This window comes from Biomphalaria glabrata, chromosome 7 (genome assembly GCF_947242115.1).
Source record: "Biomphalaria glabrata chromosome 7, xgBioGlab47.1, whole genome shotgun sequence".
Classification (NCBI taxonomy): Eukaryota; Metazoa; Mollusca; class Gastropoda; family Planorbidae; genus Biomphalaria; species Biomphalaria glabrata.
The window spans coordinates 24,242,140-24,265,200 of record NC_074717.1 but is presented as its reverse complement, the minus strand read 5'-3'; the positions used below and the strand labels follow the sequence as shown (position 1 = coordinate 24,265,200).

The 23,061-nt window shown below is 39.5% G+C and overlaps 1 protein-coding gene across 3 annotated transcripts in view; it reads left to right on the top strand.

The window, feature by feature from the left end:
- The window catches only part of LOC106052405 (protocadherin-11 X-linked-like), a 240,552-nt gene that overhangs the window by 115,547 nt on the left and 101,944 nt on the right, over nucleotides 1–23,061 (top strand). For all 3 annotated transcript variants that reach the window (XM_056034424.1, XM_056034425.1, XM_056034426.1), the window contains one exon: nucleotides 5,048–6,706. In XM_056034424.1, coding sequence (XP_055890399.1) covers nucleotides 5,832–6,706 — 875 coding nt within the window. In that variant the 5' untranslated portion in view covers nucleotides 5,048–5,831. The remainder of the gene's footprint in view (nucleotides 1–5,047; nucleotides 6,707–23,061) is intronic.

Here is a 23,061-nt window from a genome sequence, read left to right as displayed (position 1 = left end):
CTATCAGAGGTTGGGTAGAAAGCGGGAACAATGAAACAAAAAGTACACAGGAAGCAAAGATCTGGAGCTCTTGTGCAAACCGAAAGACGTGACTCTTGCTACGAACTAAGCCACGTAACAAAATTACTGCTGAGGGCTTGGACACACACACACACGTACAAACATGATGTTGTCATGTTCAAAAGAAATAGTCATTAGCATAATGATCAATGTGTTTTATTTATTAGTTCCTACAGTTCAATGTGTTCAGATGTAAGTTAACATTGAAAAGGGAGATCATTACTTGTTTCTCAAACGTTTTCTTTAACGGAACACTTCGCACAATCCTGAGTATTTGACGCAACACTTTTGCTTATTTTTTTTAGAGAGATTAATTCACGTACTGGTCTACTAGTTCATTATTCCAGTAGTTCGTGGACACACCTATTCAGGCCTCGCGGAACACTAGGGTTCCACGGAACACAGTTTTGAAACACTGCCTTAGACAGCCAAATAGAGCAAAGAAAAGTTAAATACAAACCAATACCTTCAATTAGTCGTTCACGACGGTAGTGACTAGATTAGACATTACAAGTGATAATGTTTGATTAAAAAAAAATTGTGAAACTAAATCTTTTCAGTAATTTTCATACACTTTTGTGGTGTCCACATCAGGCAGTTCTCCAGGTTGCTCTTCTTTAGACGTGTTTAGTGACCAGTGTATTGTTAGTCAGTGACTTTTTGTTTTCTTTTCGAGTTCAACGTTCAATTATTTTTACAAATATATAGTCAAACAAATATTACAATACAAATACAAATATTATTGACCAGATATAACTTTTTAATTGCTGATGAATCAATCTGGCAATCGTAGAGTGTATGCTCTGCATCGTGTCATGAATGACATGACACTCATTTACTTTTTGGTTGTAGGCCTCCTGCATTCGTAGAACGACTTTATCTTATCTGCCCGGACACCCCTGACAGTTTATTACTTAATTGGTGAATCATTATGCCGACAAACAATAAATATAAGTTAACTTACATTATTTAACGACTGAAGTGTAAGTTCATCAATTTCATGAATAAATGAAGTATTATGATATGAATGATTACACGTAATCCAATTATTCAAAATAGATATTGCACACCTCAGTGCCACAATTCGATCAGGGCTCGAGATGCCCATAACCCAATGCCATGTATATAAGGGCCATACCATAACGAATCAGGCTTGATTACAACAGAGTCCCAATCCTGCGTCCCTAAACAAGAAAAATACGCATTCCTTAAGACCGCCATTCACAAGATTATATTACTAATGATTTTAAACTACAACGCGAAGAATAAAGCAAAATAAACTAGCTTACCAAATACTGGGGAAGAAAACTAAAACAGAGCGACTGCTAACCAGCAAAAAACAAACAGAGCAATGACATCAACATAGCGCGTCCTTAGGAACTAACGCACAAACCATTATGGGGCATAAAAGAAAACATCAAGCAAGAAGCAACTCTAGATGCGCACAACAACCTGCTCCTAACTATTTTCTCGAGTTAAATCCCGAAGTCTTTCCTATGTTTAAGTCTAGACACAAGGCAGAGGTGGTTTGGGTTCAAGTCTTTCCTATGTTTAAGTCTAGACACAAGGCAGATGTGGTTTGGGTTCAAGTCTTTCCTATGTTTAAGTCTAGACACAAGGCAGATGTGGTTTGGGTTCAAGTCTTTCCTATGTTTAAGTCTAGACACAAGGCAGGGATGGTTTGGGTTCAAGTCTTTCCTATGTTTAAGTTTAGACACAAGGCAGGAGTGGTTTGGGTTCAAGTCTTTCCTATGTTTAAGTCTATGTTCAAGAGTTTTCTTTCTCCGTTATGTATTTATTGAGCAATGCTAAAATCAAAGCAAGTTCGTATCTTGCTGAAAAGCGAGATTTTGAATTTAAACCGCCCCTGAGTCCACCCAGCTCTAATGGGTACCTGACAGTACCTGAGGAACTAAAGGCGGTCAATCGTTGTGCTGGACACATGAGACCCTTGTAAACGATCGGCTATAGAAACAGAGGCGCTTTTCATAAGCTGCCCCCATAGATCGCAAGGTCTGAACTGGGTACCACTCTATGATCGAGTCCCACGCCTCTGGCAAAGTACCCTCGGCCAACTTGTGTTTTTTGTATTTTAACCATGCAATAAGAAACATCTTTCTGAAAAATGAGTCTGTCATTAAGTCTGCCCATCAGTTTAATAAATAGACATCTCAAGACAGGTTTCCGTGTCTTGACAACTTCACGCAAATTGAAAGACTTGGGCTATTGAAATATTCCCCTTCAAGTTGGAGTCAGGCTACAAACAAGTGTGTGTGTGTGTGTGTTAGTCTATCTAAGTAAAGAAACTGTTCTTCTGCATGTGTGTATGTTCGTATGGTTCTAATGATGGGACTCTAGTGTTTTAATAGTTTGTAATCTCGTACAGTAGTGGCACTAATTCTCAGCTTGTTTCTCTCTCTCTCTTTCTTTCTTTTTTTCTGATTCTGTCTTTTTCTTTACTTTTTTTCTGTCTTTTTTATATCTTTCTCTTTCTCTCTCTCTCTCTCTCTCTTTCTATTTGTTCAAATTATTTCTTTTTCCATATCTTCTTTTTTATATCTTAGTTTCTCTTGCTCTTTTTTATTTTTCCTCTTCTTTCATTCTCTCTCCTTCTCTCTCTCTCTCTCTCTCGTTCTTTATCCTTCTCTCTTTCTCTCTCTCGTTCTTTATCCTTCTCTCTTTCTCTCTCTCGTTCTCTCCACTTCACTCGCGCCTTCTCTCTTTCTCTCTCTCATTCTCTCTCCTTCTCTCTCTCTCTCTCGTTCTCTTTCTCTCTCTCTCTCTCTCTTTCGGTCTTTCTTTTTTTCCGTCTTTTTTTTTCTTTCTCTCTTTTGTTTTCTCCTGTTCACTCTTTCTCTATTTCTCTTTTTCATTTTCTCTTTTTTTTTTAGCGGCCGCCGAAAGGGGAAAAGACCCTTTTAGTTTTGTGTGGAAAGTCTGTCCGTCCGTCCGTCCCGTTTAGATCTCGTAAACTAGAAAAGATATTGAAAATCTGACATCACAATATTTTAGGCCATTCAAAGTTCTGATGCAACGGCTACTTTTTTCTTTTCTGAAAGCGAAAAATCTAATTTTTAAAATCACTTATGAAAGCTGTTTTTTTTTCATAAAAATCACCACTTTTACAACTATTCACTATTAATAGTAACAAACACTTGATGTTAGGGGAACAACTCTGAACTACATTAGCAACACATTGGTTGTAGATTTTTTGTTCAAAAAACTATTTTTTTTTACTTGTATTGTTAAGTTATGTAAGTTCTGTTTTACTAAATAACATATTTACACACATAAAAATGTTTACTATTTTTTTAAGGAGAAAAAATCTATTTAGTATGCATATAAGTCAGACATTCTTGAGGAATAAGAGATTGGCCCTTTACAAAACTTTTATATCGATCAAGTACATTCCGGTAATGCCACTCCAGACAATCATGAAATAGGCTGGCATCTAATTTCACATTCACTTTCACCTATCCTCTGGTTTGCTGGACCACTGGGGCACCACACACGATCCGTTAACCTTTTTTCTCCATTATTCTCTGTCATTTGTCTTTTATAGAATTTCATTCTGATAATATTGAAACCTGCCTTTTTACCTGCCTGGATGGACCACTTCGGGATCCAATTTTCAGTGTGTGTTTCCACACAAGCTGTCTTTGTAACCTTGTTTTCTCTGTCTTTTGTGTTCATTCTTTCTCCCTCACTCTCGCAACTACAACCTCTCACAACTACAACCTCTCACAACTACAACCTCTCACAACTACAACCTCTCACAACCTCTCATTCTTATTCTGATCTGATCATAAAAAACAAACAAAATAAATCGGACAAAAGCAAAGTGTATGTGTTTGTGGGGGGGGGGGGGGAGTGGAGAATAAAGAAAATATTTGTGTCTCCTCTTATTGCCATTGTAATAGTGTTGTTTCTGTAACCATCAAAATGTTTCCCCCATTCGACACTGTTCCCAAACTCCGCATTAGTTATTTGTCAAGTATAACTTCTCACATTACATTGAAGAGAGGGGTTGGGTTGGGTTTTTTTTTCATGTTATGTCCCAGAACACACTCATACATACTCCAAACTGTACAAACTCACTCACACATCCCTGTGTCTGATCGGTCGGATAGCGATAGCTGTTAATTCAACATTAATCTTAGGGTCCTACTGGTCTGACGTTCTATACCATAGACTGAGTCTGTCTGTTTGTCTGTCTGGTTATCTCTCTTACTCAGACAATTATAGATACGACTGCTTTCTTTTTTTTCTTTTCCCCTCCCCATCTTTCTCTCTCCATTTCTCTTACATTTTGCTATCTCTTACACGCACACACATACACACTATGTTTCTCACTTTTTTAGACTGCTCCGATTCTGCTATCGCTCTAACTCTCTCTCTCCATCTCTCTCTCTCTCCTTCTATCCCTCTCTCTCTCTCTCCCTCTCTCTCTCGTTTACCGTCTCTTTCTCTCTAAATTCATTTCCCAAGCCCCCAAGTTGTATTTATCTTTCGTCTCTCACTCTCCCTCTCTCTCTCTCTCCCTCCCTCTCTCTGTCTCTCTCTCTCTCTCACTCACTCTCTCGTCTAGCTCCTTGTCCTACGGTGATAATGAGTGAGCATTTCATCGTATGGCTTGACCAAATGTCCCATACTGTTTGTCCTCTTATTCATTTACTCCATCACCACCTCCATTCACACACACACACACACACACAATTGCCTACACCTAGGCCAGAATGACACAGGGTAAATTGGTAAACCGTTTACCCTCCTGCCCTCAGCCAACCGGCCTAATTGAATTCCAGAAAGTTGTGTACTATTAATCTACAACTAGGGCGCGCTAGTCCCAGATCATCACAACGCAAACGACTTCAGCAAACTAGGCGGCCCCCCCCTCCCCCTTGCCATAGCGTTTACCCTCCCCCCCTGAGCTCAGTACTTTATGATTTTTTAGTTTATAGTCTTTTTTTTTTCTAATTTATTGCAGATCATTCCAGAAGAGGGTCTCAAACAGAGAGCACCCCAAACTACTCGATGTTGACACAAGAAATAAAGGGGAACAACCAAACAATCGAGCACACAAAAAGACGCCACCAAAATGTACAATCGGTAGGAGCCATTCACCGAGCGATGACAAGGGAGGAAACCCAAAGGACGCTATCGATCTGCAAGCTGGTTGTGGTTCTTGTTTCTGAGCACGAGGTGAAGGTGGGCCACGGCAACGGTCACGCTCCGAATTCGATTTAATTCCCAAGATTTCTCTCCCCCTCCCACATATCTCTCTTTTTTTATACCATTACCTCGTTCTTCCTCTTCTTGTTCTCTCTCTCTCTATCACTCATTTTGTCTCATGCGGTTTATGCATCGATTATCTGAAGATTCTTGTAGCACCTCCAAGGAAAATAAAAAAGAACTATATTCTAATGGCGGTACAACTTTCTGAGAAGATTATTACATGTGCTGTGTAGCGCGAATCGGCGGAAACTAACGTGAAGACGCGAGGTAGATGGTTAAATGACGTCATTCGGATTGACCCTGTTCAGAGGTGACAAGGCAGCGCGTCATTTGTGACGTCAAAGAAGTTCGTCAATTCTGATCAACATTATTTCGCACAAAAAGTTTGTTAGAAACAAGCGACAGTTAAAAATATGCGAGATTTGAGATAAGCGGCTGGATAATTATTTTAAAATAAAAATGATGCTTGATGGATTCTCCTAACGCTAATTTGTTTCAATTTGTTCTTTTGTTAACCTGCAAAGCATTTGGAAAATATGGCAGCATTTGAAGATTTCAAACAGAGGACATTTCTATACGTGGCGGGACTAGTGACTGTGATATTTGTTGAGCAGTGCCGAGGTCAGCTGTTCGAACCCACCTACGTCATCAACGAGGAGTTGCCGGAGGATAGCGTGGTGGGTGACGTCAGCAGAGATTCCAACATCTCTCACCTGTTGAGTGCCGAAGACTATCGATTCTTGACCTATCGGTTATTGCCTCTGTCCCAGTCCGTGGTCAACCTGTTCACCATAGAAAACCACACCGGTGTTCTCAGGACAGCTAGCAGGATCGACAGGGAGGCGCTGTGCCGGTTCGACTCTCTGTGCAAGCTAGTGCTGAGCGCCGCGGCGCAGACCTTGTCCGGCCAGCAGTTTTACACCGTCAAGATCTACGTCATTATCAAGGACATAAACGACCACGCCCCCAAGTTCCCCAGCCCCTCCATGACCGTTGAGATCCCAGAAGACGCTGCTGAGTTCACCTCCATTCCAATCAGCCCGGCCTCCGACCTGGACATCTTCAACAACACTATACAAACGTACACCCTCAAACCCAACAGCGACACCTTCGAGCTTAAAGTCTCCAGAAACCTGGACGACAGCCTGGTGCCCCAGCTCTTCGTGAAGTCCCCCCTCAACAGAGAAGCCAGGCCCTTCTACCTCCTGAAAGTGGTCGCCATGGACGGAGGCTATCCTCGGCGCTCAGGCGAGTTGACGGTCAATGTGTCGGTGCTGGACGTGAACGACAACCCTCCCCGGTTCTCTCAGCAGACGTACGATGTTTCAGTCGAGGAGGACAAACCCATCAATTACCGAGTCATCACCCTGTCTGCAACAGATGACGACATCGGAAACAACGGACTCGTGAAGTAAGTTTAATTTGTTTCTTGTTAGATGAGGACTTGGATCGGAATTAGTGTAGCGTATAAAGATAACACAGAAATGGAGAAAAATGTATAATAATAATAATAATAATGTAGTATTTTTTTTTTGTTTTTTTTTGTTTGTAAATCACGATGGAGATTTGACTTTTAAAAGTAATTTTTTTAAACCAATTCTTTCAAAGATTTAACAAACACGAGCTTGAAGTCACCACTAGACAATGCTAGTCGTATCATTAGTGTATTTCCCCAATGGCTCTTCCTCTCTCGTAAGAATCATCTTCACTTAGTCGGTTGAATCGTCGGGGCACAACACATGATCCGTCGACCGTCTTTCTCCATACCTTCTGTCCTTTGCCTTGAATGAAATCTCATTGACTGCCCGTCCCTTTTATTCTGCTATTCTCCCATAACTTTCTCTGTCTGCCTTTTTTTTCCTGGTTCTGTTCCCAGAATGAAGGATCTTGTAGAGCCTTGAGGACTTTGTGATATGACCATACAGTTTAAGTTGGCGTGTTGTTGTTGTTTTCTTTTACCGTAGATATTTCGATTCTGGACATGAACGACAACTCGGCCCGTAGAGGGGTATAGATCTACCGAAGAGCAATGCTATAAATTCAGAGGAACTGTATGTTTAGAATCCAGGGTTGATTCCCTTGTTCGAGTGGTCATAATATTTCTTCCTTGAGATTTTCAAAACTAGTCCATTTAGTGGCCAGGCTCAGCTGTCAGAAGATTGGTTAGAGTGCTGCTAGCAACAATTTTCTCGTTGAAGTTTGACCTCAGGTTCATGGCCGATGTTTCGGTCTCTCGGACTTCGCCCACTTTGGCGCTTGTAACAACTCCTGGCCTCTCCTGTTCATTTGGGTACAGTTTGTAGTGCCAACAAATATACATCGTATGAATGTCAATGTGAATTGAATATGTATGAATCGTATGAATGTGAATTGAATATGTATGAATCGTATGAATGTGAATTGAAGATGTATGAATCGTATGAATGTGAATTGAATATGTATGAATCGTATGAATGTGAATTGAATATGTTATGGAAAAGTAAAGGCGGTTGGTCGTTGTGCTGGCTACATGACACCTTCGTTAGCCGTAGACCAGAGAAACAGTGACCTATACATCATCTGCCCTATAGACCACAAGGTCTGAAAAGGGACCTACTACTGCGCAATAGCTGCCAAATCTCTTAGTATTGGAATGCCTCCCTTTTTTCTATATAAATTAAAAAAATAACTGGTTAATTTTTTTTTATTAATTCGTGTATTGTCTTTGATAATGAATAATAGTGCAAAATTTCAAGTTGGGAGACAAAACGTGTAAAAGAGTCCCCTACCCCAGACAGACATACAGACAGACAGACGGATTGAGTTAATATAAGCTTTGCAAAATGAAAGTCAACCTAAAGACATTTGAGGATGAGATTAAATGTACTCTTAACATGAACGCTATATGCATTCTAAAACAAACATATTTGTTTCAAATTCTAATTTCACCCAAATCGTAAATGGAAAATGATCCGACTGATGTTAGCTCGATCCTCTCTCTCTCTCTTTAAACACACGATAACTACTGATAACAACTGATAACAACTGATAATTTAGTTTTTTGAAATAGATCATGAGGAAGATTGAGGGGCAGGGGGGAGGAGGGGACCGAGCCATTCTCTGGGGGTGAAATTTCTATCATTAAACTGAATCAATGAGTATGTTGTAACCAAAGAGACAGCTCCTCCAAAATGTCAGTATGTCACTCACATCAACGCACACATCAATATGAACACTTTTAACTCAGTGTTTTCCCGTCACTTGCTTTGTATAGGCAAATAAGAGAACCTTTAACTCTGTCTTTTCCCGTCACTTGCTTTGTATAGGCAAATAAGAGAACCTTTAACTCTGTCTTTTCCCGTCACTTGCTTTGTATAGGCAAATAAGAGAACCTTTAACTCTTTTTTTCCCGTCACTTGCTTTGTATAGGCAAATAAGAGAACCTATTTCTCTGTGTTTTCACGTCACTTGTAGGCAAATAAGAGAACCTTTAACTCTGTGTTTTCCCGTCCCTTGAATTGAATGGGGAATACAGAAGAGCTAAACTTTAGTCTGGCACTACTCTATGATTTAGACTGTAAAGGTACATGAGACCCACCCATTAAGACATTGTTTTAAAGCGTTACGTAGTTAGAGAATGCAGACAGCAACAACAAGAATACTTACAGAACCTTGTATACCAATGGAAAATAGTTCGCCGACAGAAAGAAGAATGCCGATGGAAATGAGTACGCCGACAGAAAGTAGAATACAGAACGTAGTGTAACAACAGATAGAAGAATGCCGACAGAAATTAATTAGTACCCCGACAGACAGAAGATATCCGATAGAAAGTAGTATACCGACAGAAATTAGAATGCATACATAACGTAGTAATTCGACTGAAGGTAGAATGCAGGAATTGGAATTTGTAGTTCTTAGCAAGTTTTAAAGTTAATTCTACTAATGTCTGCCTCTTACTAAATTGCTGCTTTTCATAGATGAGTTTACATATAGTATTCGTTTTAGAACTGAGACAAAACAAAAAAATAGGGTGGGAACACTTATCAAATTGAAACCGAATGAAAATTGTGAAAAGATAGTGTTAAAATAATCTGAATTTCTATTAACATTTAAAATAAACATGATATCAACGCATCTGCATTTTTTAAAATTATATATTAATAATAACATAGTTAAGTGTAAATATAAACAAGGCTACACTATTCCTTTCTCTTTGTTGCTCTCTCTCTCTCTCTCTCTCTCTCTCTCTCTCTCTCTCTCTCTCCCTCAAATCCTTCAACATGTTAAATCTAATTTGATCTTTGATCATTGTCAACGATCTCTATGACTTAGTGTGATGCGTGGTCCAGAGGCTAAGTACGCTTGAACTTTGCTTGGCTTGGCTACCTATGAAGAGGTTTGACACCCGACTCGAGCAGAGTTGTGTTTACTGAGCGCCTAAAGGCAGCACGGAAAAACCTTCTCCCAGATACCCCCTCCACCCACTGGTCCACAAATGAGATTGGACCATAGCGCTCTGAGCATGCTATAAGCATGAAAGTAGCGCTATATAAAAGCTATCAATGTATTTTTAAGTCAGATATTTTATCACTGTCGTTCTTCAAGAACATTAGTAGACTAACACGTAAGGTCACATTGCGCTCTGAACTGTCGTTTTGGCTCGGAAGCACCTCGTGGGGTCTAGAAAAAAGTGATCACACAGTTGTGAAAACAAAACATTTATATCCAATCTCTCCATCTCAAATCTCATGGGATTGACTTGTAGAACAAGTAGAAACAGTAATTCAGACATTATATGACTTCTATAACATTGGATATAAAGACCGCATTACAAATGAGGTTCACAATGACAATGGAGCTCATTCACCAATCGTAAATAAGCAACATCTAGCCACGTGTTTCCCCATCTGTTCTATACAAATTACGATCTAATTTTAATCAGCAATGGTTATCACATGACAGTTTTTTTTTCCCTTTGTTTTATCAATATTATCACGTGACCGTTCGTTTTGGTGAATGAGGTCCATTGGGCCCCACGATGACCTGGTGATCACTTTCATAAAAACGCAAACTAAAAATGTATAGCTATATCACAAGGTCCTCAGGGCTCGCAAAGACCTTTCCTTTGAGGAACAGTACCAGGAAAAAGAAGAAGAGGCAGACAGAGAAAGCGATGGGAAGGTAACTTTGAAGAATGGACGGGCCTGTCATTGAAAGAGAATCTGTTCAAGTCAAACGACAGAATGGAGAGACGGTGGACAGATCATGTGAGACGCCCCAACGGTTCATCAGACTAAGGAATAGGGAGGTGAACTTGCCAACTAAAAGTTAAACTTATGATTTATCTGTTATCTTATTAAAGATAGTGAGATGTTATAAAGATGTAGCTCTGGACCTGGCTACGGTGCTATTGATATCAATCTACAACGTCTTCTGCTGAACTATCTTATCGTGTCTATACATCTGGTGTCAGGTAGACCTTTCATTACAGCAGACGTGCTTCAAGATAAGAAATACACAAATAAGAGACTCTAAAGTTTCACTTGTTCTATTTTCTTTAAGGTGGCTAATAAGATAAGGTAATATAGTCCATGATTCATGTAAATGTGATATCCGGTTTCAAATTATAGTTATGTGACACGTGACTTGACGTCACGCGTACATGTAAAACAAAGAATTGTTGTTTGGGGTCACTTCCTGTTGGATGAACTCCTTATTTTTTTATCAAAGACCAGCTATGCTGACTCACTGCTCTCTCTCTCTCTCTCTCTCTCTTTCTTTTTAAATGTCTTAACTGGAAGTTATTTGGAAGTATGTTATTTGTAGTAGGTCTTCAAATTATATTTTAAATAAAGTTTTAATTTTTGATGTAAATATACATTCTGGGGATAGCTCATTAAAACTATGTTTTTTTACTGTCTCTTTAGAAAATCTGTTTGTTTTTTAAATTCTCATATCAGCTTGTCAACTCTTTTTAAAAACCTGGAACTTGACACAGATTTCAAAAACGGCTCTAACGTTTTATTTAAAAAATTTATCAGTTTATGAATATTTTGGGGGAAAATATTACTAGCTAATTGGTTACAAAGGAAAGACTCTGGTTGAAAGTATAATTATCTCCAAATTCAATTTGGTCTAAACCATCTATATCTGGAACAAACGTACGTATTAATTCCTTTACTTTTTGCATCTATAACTACTTATGTGGATCAAAATAATCGTACCTATGTTTATGTCACAGCGTCATAAAGTATTGCGGGCGCTGTAGCCTAGTGGTTAAGCGCTTTGGTTCGAGCCTGTGTTCCTGGGTTCGAATCTCGGTGAAGACTGGAATTTTGCATTTCGGGATTTTTGGGGCGCCCCTGAGTCAACCCAAGACTAATGGGTACCTGGCTTTAGTTGCGGGAAGTAAAGGCCAAAGAAACAGATGACTGTTGATTGGTATTGGGTAGACCTCTTCATACACCTTAAAAAGCTCCTTTTTTTTCCCCAGCTATTTTCTATGTAGGTTGAAAAGAATGGACAGCAAGAGGGACAATAGGAACGTTTTGTTAACATTTGTCTTTTGTATTTCCCGCCTTTTTCTAAAACATTACGCGAGTTTCAGATGCTAGAAATGTATGATCGACTTCTGGCCCTGAGTCCATGCATAGATGTGTCCAAGAAACAGGCCAAGTAAAGGTCAAATAGTCTAATTTACATGTCAATAACGAAGGTGTCTTGTCTCCTGCACAAAGACTTTCTTTATTCCAACGAAATGTTAGTTACTCCTCTTCAAGAGAAGAATAATGTCAAGATGTCTTCACATCCAACACTTGCTTTGGAATTCCTATTTGAGACCTCGGTTCTTCATCCTGACTTCTTGTCATACAGTCACTACTACCGCAATGTGGTCAGTGCTACAAGGTGATCACTGCTACATCAAAGTGATCAGTGCTACATCAAGGTTGTCAGTGCTACATCAAAGGTGGTATATGTTACGGAATGTGGTAAGTGATATGTCAAGGGGGTCAGTGCTACGGCTAGGTGGTCAGTGCTACATCAAGGTGTCATTGCTACATAAAGATATAAGATGGTCAGTGCTACGGATAGGTGGTCAGTACTACGTTATGGCACTGGTGGTAAGTGCAACGTCAAGGATGTCATTGCTACAGCTAGGTGGTCAGTGCTATGTCAGGGTGGTCAGTGCTTCGGCTAGGTGGTCAGTGCTACATCAAGGTGTCATTGATGCATAAAGGTGGTCAGTGCTACATAAAGGTGGTCAGTGCTACAGAACTGAGTAAAAGTGTCTTAATAAGACCGTGTCCCACTCACTGCTATCATGTTCTGCCCACCAGAGTTAAAATACTCAAAGCACTGAGTGAATGCGACACATCTATAGACACTGTATAGACACATCATCCGACACTCTGTCACACCACCTGACACTCTGATACACCATCACGTTCTCACAACATTCAACGTTCTGACACACAACCCGACACTCTAGCAAATAGCCTGATACTCTACCCGACACACCTGACATCATCCAGACACTATCTATACCCGACACATCTGACAGATTACCTGACACACAACCCGACACTCTAGCAAATAGCCTGATACTCTACCCGACACATCTGACAGATTACCTGACACACGTCCCGATACTCTACCTGACACACCCAATCAACACACCCTTCCTTGAGAAACAAACCTTTTTGCTTAACTCTATATTCATTTGTTACTATCCCCTTGAAACTCCCCCACCTCTCACATTTCTTCTCCCTCACAAACACACATACACATGCTCGTGGGAGCCAGAAAATCTATTACACACACAGACTCACACACACACACACACAGAATGGAGCCGTCACCGCGTCGCCTCGAATTAAACTGAGAATATTGCCTCCAACTCGTCAGAGAGTCGGCTTAGGAATTAAGTCCGTGCTGCCCCATAGAGACAGGCAGTTCCGTGGTGAGCGCTGCTCAGAGCGCTGATCGTGAGGCAAATACAACAGGAAACGTCGCGTGTCTCGTGCAGGCCCGGGATGATCATGTGACAAGAGATAATAGAATTATCTCAAAGCCGTACATTGAAACTGTTTTGTTTGGAGAGATAGATAGGCAGATTTAGAGAGAGATAGGCAGATGGAGAGATCTACTGTCAGACAGGGTTATAGAGAGACAGACAGACAAGCCGACAGAACGATCATACAAAGGCATATCGGGGGACAGACTTTCTGAATGACATTGACAGACTAATAGCAAGTCAGACAAAGAAACAGACTGTACAGCATAAACTGTCTTATTGTACTGGACTCACAGCTTTCGATCCGATGGGTCTTGGATTCGAATCTCGGTGAAGACCAGGAATCTGAATAACATGAGTTTTAAGGGCGCCTTCCCCCCCCCCCCCCCATAGTCCAACGAACCTGACATTAGTTGGAGAAAAGTAAAAACGGTTGGTCGATGTGCTGGACACATGACATCCACGTAAAACCGTGGGCTACAGAAACAGGTGACCTTCTGTTCCACAGATCATACAATCTGAAAGGGCTACTTTTTAACTTATTGTACTAGTTGCAGAACAACTTTTGTTTGTAAGTGTACGTTAGGTTCTTCCATTTTATACAGACATCAATTAGTCCTAAACGAGCTGCCAGGTAGGAATGTGTTCAACAAATTTGAATGAGATCCTCTGTGGTGTTCATTTACAACGTAAAATGTGAATGTCTGTGTTTGTGTTTGATGCTTCACAATGCATGTGTGTGTGTGTGTGTGTTGAAACTATGTTCGTGTGGGAGTGTATAAGTGTGTCTGTGGTGAATGTGCGTTATCAACTTCTTACCACAGTCCACACATTGTGTCAATAAAATATTTCTCTAGAAATCGCGGACATCTTTATGCTTCCAGATTAATCACATGTCAATCATTTGTGTTCAGGGCACGTGCAGGAACTGAACAGCCACGCACTCTGGGCCCCCTTAAGTCTGCACTCCTTGCAGACGTGCCTGCCCCCCTTTGTAGACGTGCCTGCCCTATCTAGGACAAATCATTCCTAGCCGCTGAAGCAATTCGATCAAAGCACATAAACATCGATTACAATCACGTGACATAGCCTACATCTTATTTGTCAACCTTGCTAGGGAATGCATCGCTGGAATGGAAATGTCAGTCAATGGACCCATCCAATCTAGGTCGAGTTGATTGTTGGTTTTTTTTATATTTTGAGAAGTCACCGGTATTTAGTATCGCGTTGTACAGTTCTGGTATTGCTAAAGTTGTTATATTTTGTTTAAATACGTTCGTCTAACTCAAGCAAAGTATAAAAAAATACTTTTTTTAAACAAAACTTATAAAAGGAAAAGAACTGTACATTTATAGTCATATTTCTCAATACTTTAAGATTTATTTCCTTTTTTATTGTTTACCATTAATTATTGAATAACTTGGTTAATTTTTGGATTTATTCGTGTTTTGGTATGGGCAATGAATACGTGTGCAAAGTCTCAACCTGAATGGGAAGTGGGAGAAATAGCGTGCAAACTTTGTGCTAGATTGACAGGTAGACAGACGGAGTGACTTGAGTAGAGGTAGTGTACAAATGCTTTGATTCTAATTGAAGTAGTTAGTGACTATATCACTAGCAAGCACATGTATTAATTACCTTCATACTGTTACACTCTCACTAAACATTAAGTAATATATAATAATCGACATATGTACACATAATGACAGGTTATTATGCATAATTCGTTACATATTAATTGCTACACCCATCAAGACATACAGTGGTGACCTTAGCAGCGCCCTGTGCGGGTGTCATATCTGGGCCATGGATATTTATTTATACGATGGGCTGAAGATAACAAAAAGCCTAAATAGTCTCCTTATTGCTGGGCCCCCTGTGACGCTGGGACTAGGAAGGCTTCCCTACTCGCCACACACCCCCTAAGGCCTCCTCTAAGTACATATTAATTATTCAAAAATTAGTATATCAATTGGTACACATTTATTGGTGCATTCCTAGGTACACGTTCATTAATTTAAATGTTTTACTGTAACTGAAATAGTGTATACATATATCTATAATATAAAGCAGAATGTAAGGCGTATATGTATGTTACGCATAGAAATCAGAAATAAAAACCGTTTGACCAATATTGATAAAACGTGGCACAAATGTTCCTTGGGTACTAACTGGGACCGAGACGCACGTATAGAAGCCCTAAAACAAACTTAAGACCTTCAAAATAACGTTGCCCAACTCTATGAAAGTATTACTATTTCATGGATCTAGGCCATGTTTACAAGAGAGAAGATCGAAAGGATCTAGATCTAGATCTAATTTTACGAACTACACTTTGCACAGTTCGTTTTTACTTTGACACATGAAAATATAGAATATAGTCTATGATTTCATTATTTAATAAAATTAACCTTCAAATTGGTGTTTCAAAAGCACTTTTACATAAATTCGTTCCTTATATCTGCGAATTTAGAGTCCTGACGTACTTTATAATCTTATTTATTTAACAAATCTGGTAAATCGGTTTTAATTGTACTTTATATTTCATTCTTCTCTCGCTCCTTTCGTTTCTCATAGATATGAATGTATATACATATATTACATATATAGATATATTACGTGATGTCTATGTGGTGTGGGACTATAAATAGTCTACACAGAGAAACTCTTAATGTGGTCACTTACTGGAACCTGTTTAGGGAGGAGTAATTTTATTTAAAAAAAGAAATAATTAAAGTTTGGAAAAACTACAAGTTTTTAATCGTTAATGAAATCCGAGTGCGCTCGTGTGTATGTGTGAGTGTGTTATTATGCGTGTGTGAGTGTTCAGTTATGTGTTTAGTTGTGCTTGTTTCTAATTGCTTTTTTAGGGCTTAATGTGCATGAGTTATCCTCCCCTGTTATCATCCTCCTCCTCCCCCCCCCCCCCCCCCGAACGAAAAGCCAAGTAACGTCCTGCACCCAGTCTCTCATTACGTCAATGATCTGATTATGATAAATGTGTTAATTCTTGCCTGTGTGTTTGTTTTTAGACACACGACAAAAAGGTATCAGCCTAGGAGTCACATGAGAGACACATCCCAGGAGAGATCAGCGGGGCTGGACATGGAGAGAGTAGGGGAGGAATACGGCGAGATAGAGCGAGGGTTGAAATGTACGAGACAGGATACTGTTACACACACACACACACACATTTCTTTGTTCATGCCTAAATGTTTCCCAAACAAGTATCCTATTCCATCAATCTAACAATCTGAGTGTCTTGTGCCCTAATCTGGAACTGTTCATTTTAACAAGTGATAGAGTGTGAACGCAAGTAGGCCTATGTTCTAATAAGCGGGTGTCCAACCAAACCTCCCCCCCCCACACGCACACACTTAAGTCCTCTGTTAAAAGCGAATATTTAAGACTTTCAAATTATCTGCATTAATAATATGCTGTTGGGCTGTAGGAGCAGTTGATAACACGTCAGCCACAGGCAGAGAAAAGAGAAAAAGAAGTAGGTTAGATCATTCAACATTTTGTTAGCTTAAACTACACTACACTACATTATAATATAATATAATATAATATAATATAATATAATATAATATAAAATAATATAATATAATATAATATAATATAATATAATATAATATAATATAATATAATATAATATAATATAATATAATATAAGAATGCACTATGCCATAGACTCTGGAAGTCTGTTTCACTAAATATTGATCTTCCAGGCGGTGTAGATATTGAACAATTACCGTCTCTCCCTAGCTCCATACCCTGGTTGAGTCACTTCCTTGTCTGCACTGATTCCTTCAGGAGGACGTCTGTCTCTAGCTCTCTCGGTGTGTGGACTCAAGATCTATTTCATTCCAACTTGTTTTTTCTTCAAAACCACACTTCCTAATGTGGAGGGCTATCTCATTATTTCTTTCTGAAACTCTGTAAAATGTAAAATGTTTTACATGTTTCGGATGTTCCTTCAGAGTTGAAGATAATTACTTCCTAGTCCAAACCTCCCGCAGGACAACGGGGGATGGGAGCGGGCAGGGTTTGAACCCGGGACCATCGATAAATCTGAACGACAGTCCAGCGTGCAAACCGCACGACCAGGCAGCCATCTGTGTCTCATTGTGTCTCATTGTGTCTCTATGTCTCTATCTCTCTGTGTCTCTCTGTGTCTCTACGTGTCTCTCTATGACTCTGTGTCTCTGACTCTCCGTATCTCTCTCTGTGTCTCTCTGTGTGTCTCTCTGTGTGTCTCTGTGTGTCTCGCTGTGTCTCTCTGTGTGCTATTGATTTCATGACAATACTCAATGCCCCTGGGGAGGGACCTGAGGACGATGTTAGGTGTAGACGAAGGTACCGTCTCGTTAATGTCTAGACCAGCTTGAAGTAGACCTAACACATCCAGCACAGAAACATCTAAAATAAATAAAATATTATTTAATATAAAAGTGGAATTAGGTGGTTAAAATGCCTTTGATCATTTGTAGTAACGCATTAGGATCAAATGTCTAAGGTATGTCAGCAGGGCGGAATTTAAAGGAGGGCAGCCAAGGCTACTGCTAAAGGGACTCCACAAGAAATGGCCCCCACAATAAAGAAAAAAGGATCAGCTACTAGACTTTTTTTGTGTTATTACATATTTTTCGCATTTGTACCTACACTACTTTGAATCATACAGTTGGCCACACTGTCCTGGTTTAAGTCTGCTCGTCATCTAAATCGGATCTACTACATTGCGTGAAATGTAAAAAACAAAATTTTTCTTTAAACTAAAATGTGTACATGTATTTCATTTTTTTAAAGGAAAATTTATTTAAATGTACCAGTACTCTGTTTAATAATATGGCGTCATATAGGTCGATAAATAAAATTCCTTTTTAAACATGAAAGAATAATTATTCATCAAGAAAAAAATAAGAAAATATGGACAAGAAACTATAGCAAGCAAACAATCAGTCACATTATAGTCAAAGTTCAATATATGGGTTCTAAGCGTATACAGGATGACGGAAATCCATTTTTCATTTCTAATCAACTCCCTCTACATGATAACTATACTGTGTAGAATCTTGAATGTTTGAGAAGCCCATGTGTTAGAAAGTTTCCTGTTTACACTTCTCTTGAGACCTTGAAGCGTACACCACGCGACACTTCTAAATAGTTTGTGACAGTTTAACTTTTAAATGTTCAGGGTACAAATGGCTTATTCTCTCACAGTCCAACACGGTGACAATGAAGAAATGAACTCAATTTCAACTCTTAAAATGTTCAATCAACTACGACAGAAAATCTTGACACCAAAGACCCCAACCAGTACATACATAGCCATGTCTTTTGCTTTTTACGAGTAAAACAATACAATAAACACCAGCGTCACTATTTTGAAGTTTAATGAACGGATTTACTAAATGCATAAAAATTAACGCTTTGGGTAAAAAAAAAAAAAAAAATACATAATATGTATGTCCCCTGGGGAACCTTTGATTCAAATGATGAATGCTAAGTGCTGTCTAGCGACATACAACAAGAGGAACCGCTGTTTCAAAGCATCATGTTTATGTATTGTCTAGTTACATGTAAAGAACAGGAAACCAAAGCTTTAGCGAATCAATTTAACAAAAAAAAAAAAACCCAGCTTTATTGAATAAATCAGGAGGGAGGGGGAGTGTTGTCTCTGAATGTACAAGTTAGCAATGGAAGAGTATGAGATGAAATCTATGTCTAGACCAAGATGTGTCAGTTATGCATACCAACATACTGTATTCAAAGACAGTTGGACTAAACGAGATATAGGTCAGTTCATGGACAACTAATGCCGATGCTAAACATAGAGAGAGGGGAGATACATGCTTGGTGGAGAAAGAAAAATGGGAACATAGTTTCTGGACAAAAAAAAATACATGCATCTTTAAAAAATTGAATGTATATTTCATGGAAAAAAGAAAGAACAACAAGGAATACTTAAATATTTACTTCTCAGTTATGGTAGGTCTTGTCTTCTGTTCTACCGCGTCACTAGTGTCATGTTGGTCAGTTTCTGTTATTTTCTTTTTTCCTAAAGTCTGAAAAAAAATGTGTTCTTTCTTATGTTATGTTCAATCTAGTTGCCTTCTATTGGAGAAGCTCTACAATCTCAAGTAATAAGAAATACACCTAGGATGTGATAGGACTCCTTATGTTACAGCATGGTATGGATAGCCTGTACGGCTAATGAAGTTAAAAAAAGAACTCTACTTTATCTATAGATAAAATGCATAAAAATACATTGTAACATTTTTACAAAAATACAACTAAAGGGATAATAAAGAGTAAAAATATTTGAGTATCTTGATATTACTTTGTTAATATTATTCACTATTTTAACGTCCTGGAGTTATGGGACTTTCCAAGTCTGTCGGGGGCACGTCATTGTAGTCAGCTCTTTGATCATCTCAATGTTTGCCGCCACTATCAACAGCATCTCATCTTGACCTCTGATGCTGACCATATCATGTGGTCCTTCCGGTTATTCAGGAGTCGAATTTAATGCTGTTTTAATGTCGGGCTCTGTCTGTCCCGCGTTCTGAACTCCCCCACGTTTCCCACAATCCCTGCGTCATGTTTTATGCAAGAGGCAGACTAGAAGTAGGTCTAGAGACACTAGAGTGTCTGAGAGTTCTGTCGCTAAGTAAAATTACCGAGTACACACGTTCAACGAATAATAATTGCAATGCAGGATTTTTATTAGCAGCCCCTGAAAGGGGAATAGACGCTATTAGTTTTGTGTGGTCAGTGTTGTCAGTTGGGTTTTTTTTTTCGGGTTCATCTAGGGGTAGACATAAGATCATTACTCTCCGGGTTCCTCCCCACCTGAACAGTGTTTATTGACTTCCTGTGCAAGAACCAAACGATACAATCAGGCTTGAGTACAACAGAGTCCCAAGCCTGCGTTCCTAAACAAGAGAAATATACATTCCTTGAAACCGCCATTCCCAAGATTATATTAATAACGATATTAGATCTACAACTCGAAGAAGGCTGTACAATAAATTAACTTACCCAACACTGGGGCAAGGAAATCACAACAGAGAGCTCCATCTAAAGGCAAAACAAACAGAGCAATGACACCAACATAGCGCGTCCTTAGAAACTAATGCACAAACCTTGATGTTTATCAAGCAAGAAGCAACACCAGATGCGCACCTTTACAGAACAATTACACCAATTAGATAAGCATAATAAAACATCAGTTAGGTCAGGTTCACATCGAGCTTCACTTTCACCTATCACTTGGTCTGCTGGACCGTTGGGGTAACACACAATATCTGTCAACTCCATTATTCTGTCATTTGCCTTTGATAGAATTTCATTCTGATATTCTTTCTGAAAATATTAAAACCTGCCTTTTTACTTGCCTGGGTGGACCACTTCGGGGGCCAATTTTGAGTTTGTGTTTCCACACAAACTGCTATTGTAACCTTGTTTCTTTTGTTCCTATGTCTTTGTTTTTCCTTTCACCAAGAACTCGACGCTTCAAACATTTTCAGCAGCAAGGTTCGGAGTCACATTAAAATCAAGATCTAGATCTAGTTCTAGTAGTAACAGGCAACTTACAAAATTGGACTTTATAGATGCACTGAATGACGTCATTCAAACAGAAAGATATATGGACAGACACAGACAGACAGACGGAAGGACAGAGAAACAGACGGATAGATAGATAGATAGATAGATAGATAGATAGATAGATAGATAGATAGATAGATAGATAGATAAATAGATAGATAGATAGATAGCTAGATAGAGAGAGAGAGAGAGAGAGAGAGAGAGAAAAGTGAGAAAATAAATTAAAATTTTACTTAATCACTCCTCCTCCCCCAACCCCTCCACCAGCCCCCCCCCCCCCCCCAAAGTATAAAGATTGATGTGCTATTAAGGGCTGATGTTGGATCCACATTAATGACCTCTACTTAGAGTACAGAGCAATGCACTAGGCGCTGCTTTGTTCTTTGTTGAAGGCAGGTTGTGCTGGACAAGCAGTCAGCTCTGTTGAACTACGTAATGTGGGGGCCCACTCTCAGCGCTTCAAAGTGGAACAAAATGATAAGCAGCCTACAAACCCGTGGAGCCCCCACTGCAATCAATCAATAGGCTTTTAAATTCATGATTACACTAATAGGAGAAGAAACAAAGAATAGTGACTAGTGTCTAAGCCAGCAAGCTTCGGGCAGGATGGACCCCTCACCGGGAAGATACATTGGTCACCGTCAGCCCCTCATGTCAATATGCTGAGCCTCTTCCATACCTTCTAATGTCCAGTGCCAGTCCGTTTAAGACTGTGTGGTGGATTTACTGGGCACATTTCTCTAAAACCATGACTTACTATCTAGCAATCGAATTGAGATGTTACAGTAGGATACATATAAGGACCTCATCACAATCGAATTACAATAAGGAGCGTCAATCATAGTCATTGAGTTAGTGGCTGCACCATTTAACCATAGAGAATGTGCCACAGAGAATGTGTCACCCATCAGTTACATCCAACACATTTCCACACTTAAATCGTCTTCACAACACTGACATTCAGTTCTGCTAATTTACGTGCCAGTTCGCACCGGTGTAAGCTCATTTTGTGCACCTATCAATAATTAACTAGTGCGAAGTAAAAAACACGAAACCATCGCATTGTGTCTGTACCCTCGGTGCGGTCGACGTCAGGGGAAATAAACAAGTCTCGGCCTTGTCTAAGTTGGTTACATTCATCTCCCCTTGTTTTTTTGAGGAAGCTATCGTGAAATGAACACCGGACTCGAGGCGGGAAACAATACGATTCACACTTCTGCCGACACCATTACTTGCTCAACTGTGAATGAATTGTACTCACACCGAAGTCTTTACTTCTTAAGGAGTAGCTCTCCATACTATTTAGTAGAGCGTATTCATTAAGTGAATGAGCTCGCTGGGTGTAACCTTCAGTCTTTTACAGTAGGAGTTGTCAAGGCGGGAACAAGTAGACACATTGACCGGACGTTCGCTGAACGTTATTTCATAGCTGTTTTAAAAACGTCTTCGCGTACATTGTTGATGGTCAGCCTTCGTCTGTCTGCTGTGAAAGATTCCATTCAGGTACTTGGCCACGGGGAGCATCAACACAGAAAATTGTCTAGTCGACTGGACACTATCGTCAACGGCTTGAAAATGTTGGTAGGGGTTTAGAGTGGTCACTATTTCAAGGGGCGGATGTAACACGCGGGCAGTAGTTTGGACATCACTGGTGCACATCTTACAAGCTTTTCTACAATCTTCACGAATGGAACGCAACCAATAGGTCTGTGGGTGCTCATCCCTTATTTCAAACATTTTGCCTACTATCTTTGTATTATGTTTCTTCTTGTCAAAAAGCTAAACTAAGAATTGAGTTGTAGCTCAATTAACTTATGTAATAAATATTTATCGCTTCTCGTCTTGTTCACACCGGGCTGGTCCCCTTGGAGATTTGAAGCTTCTCATAACTTATTCTTCAATTACTAAGGTGGATAAGTCCATGACTACAGAATGGCTAATTGTAATATTTAGATAGATCTAGTCTTCAGTACGATGTATGCAGCTCTGAAATACTTCCCTCCTCCTCCTCAACATTCAGAAAGAACCTCAAACCTCCATTAAACTGATCTTTCACATCGTGTTTCAAACGTAATGGACAGTTTTTAGCTGACTAGTCACGTGACGATTGTTTTGTTGGAATTTGTTGAATAGAGTTCAGCCATTGGCGTATAAAAGTA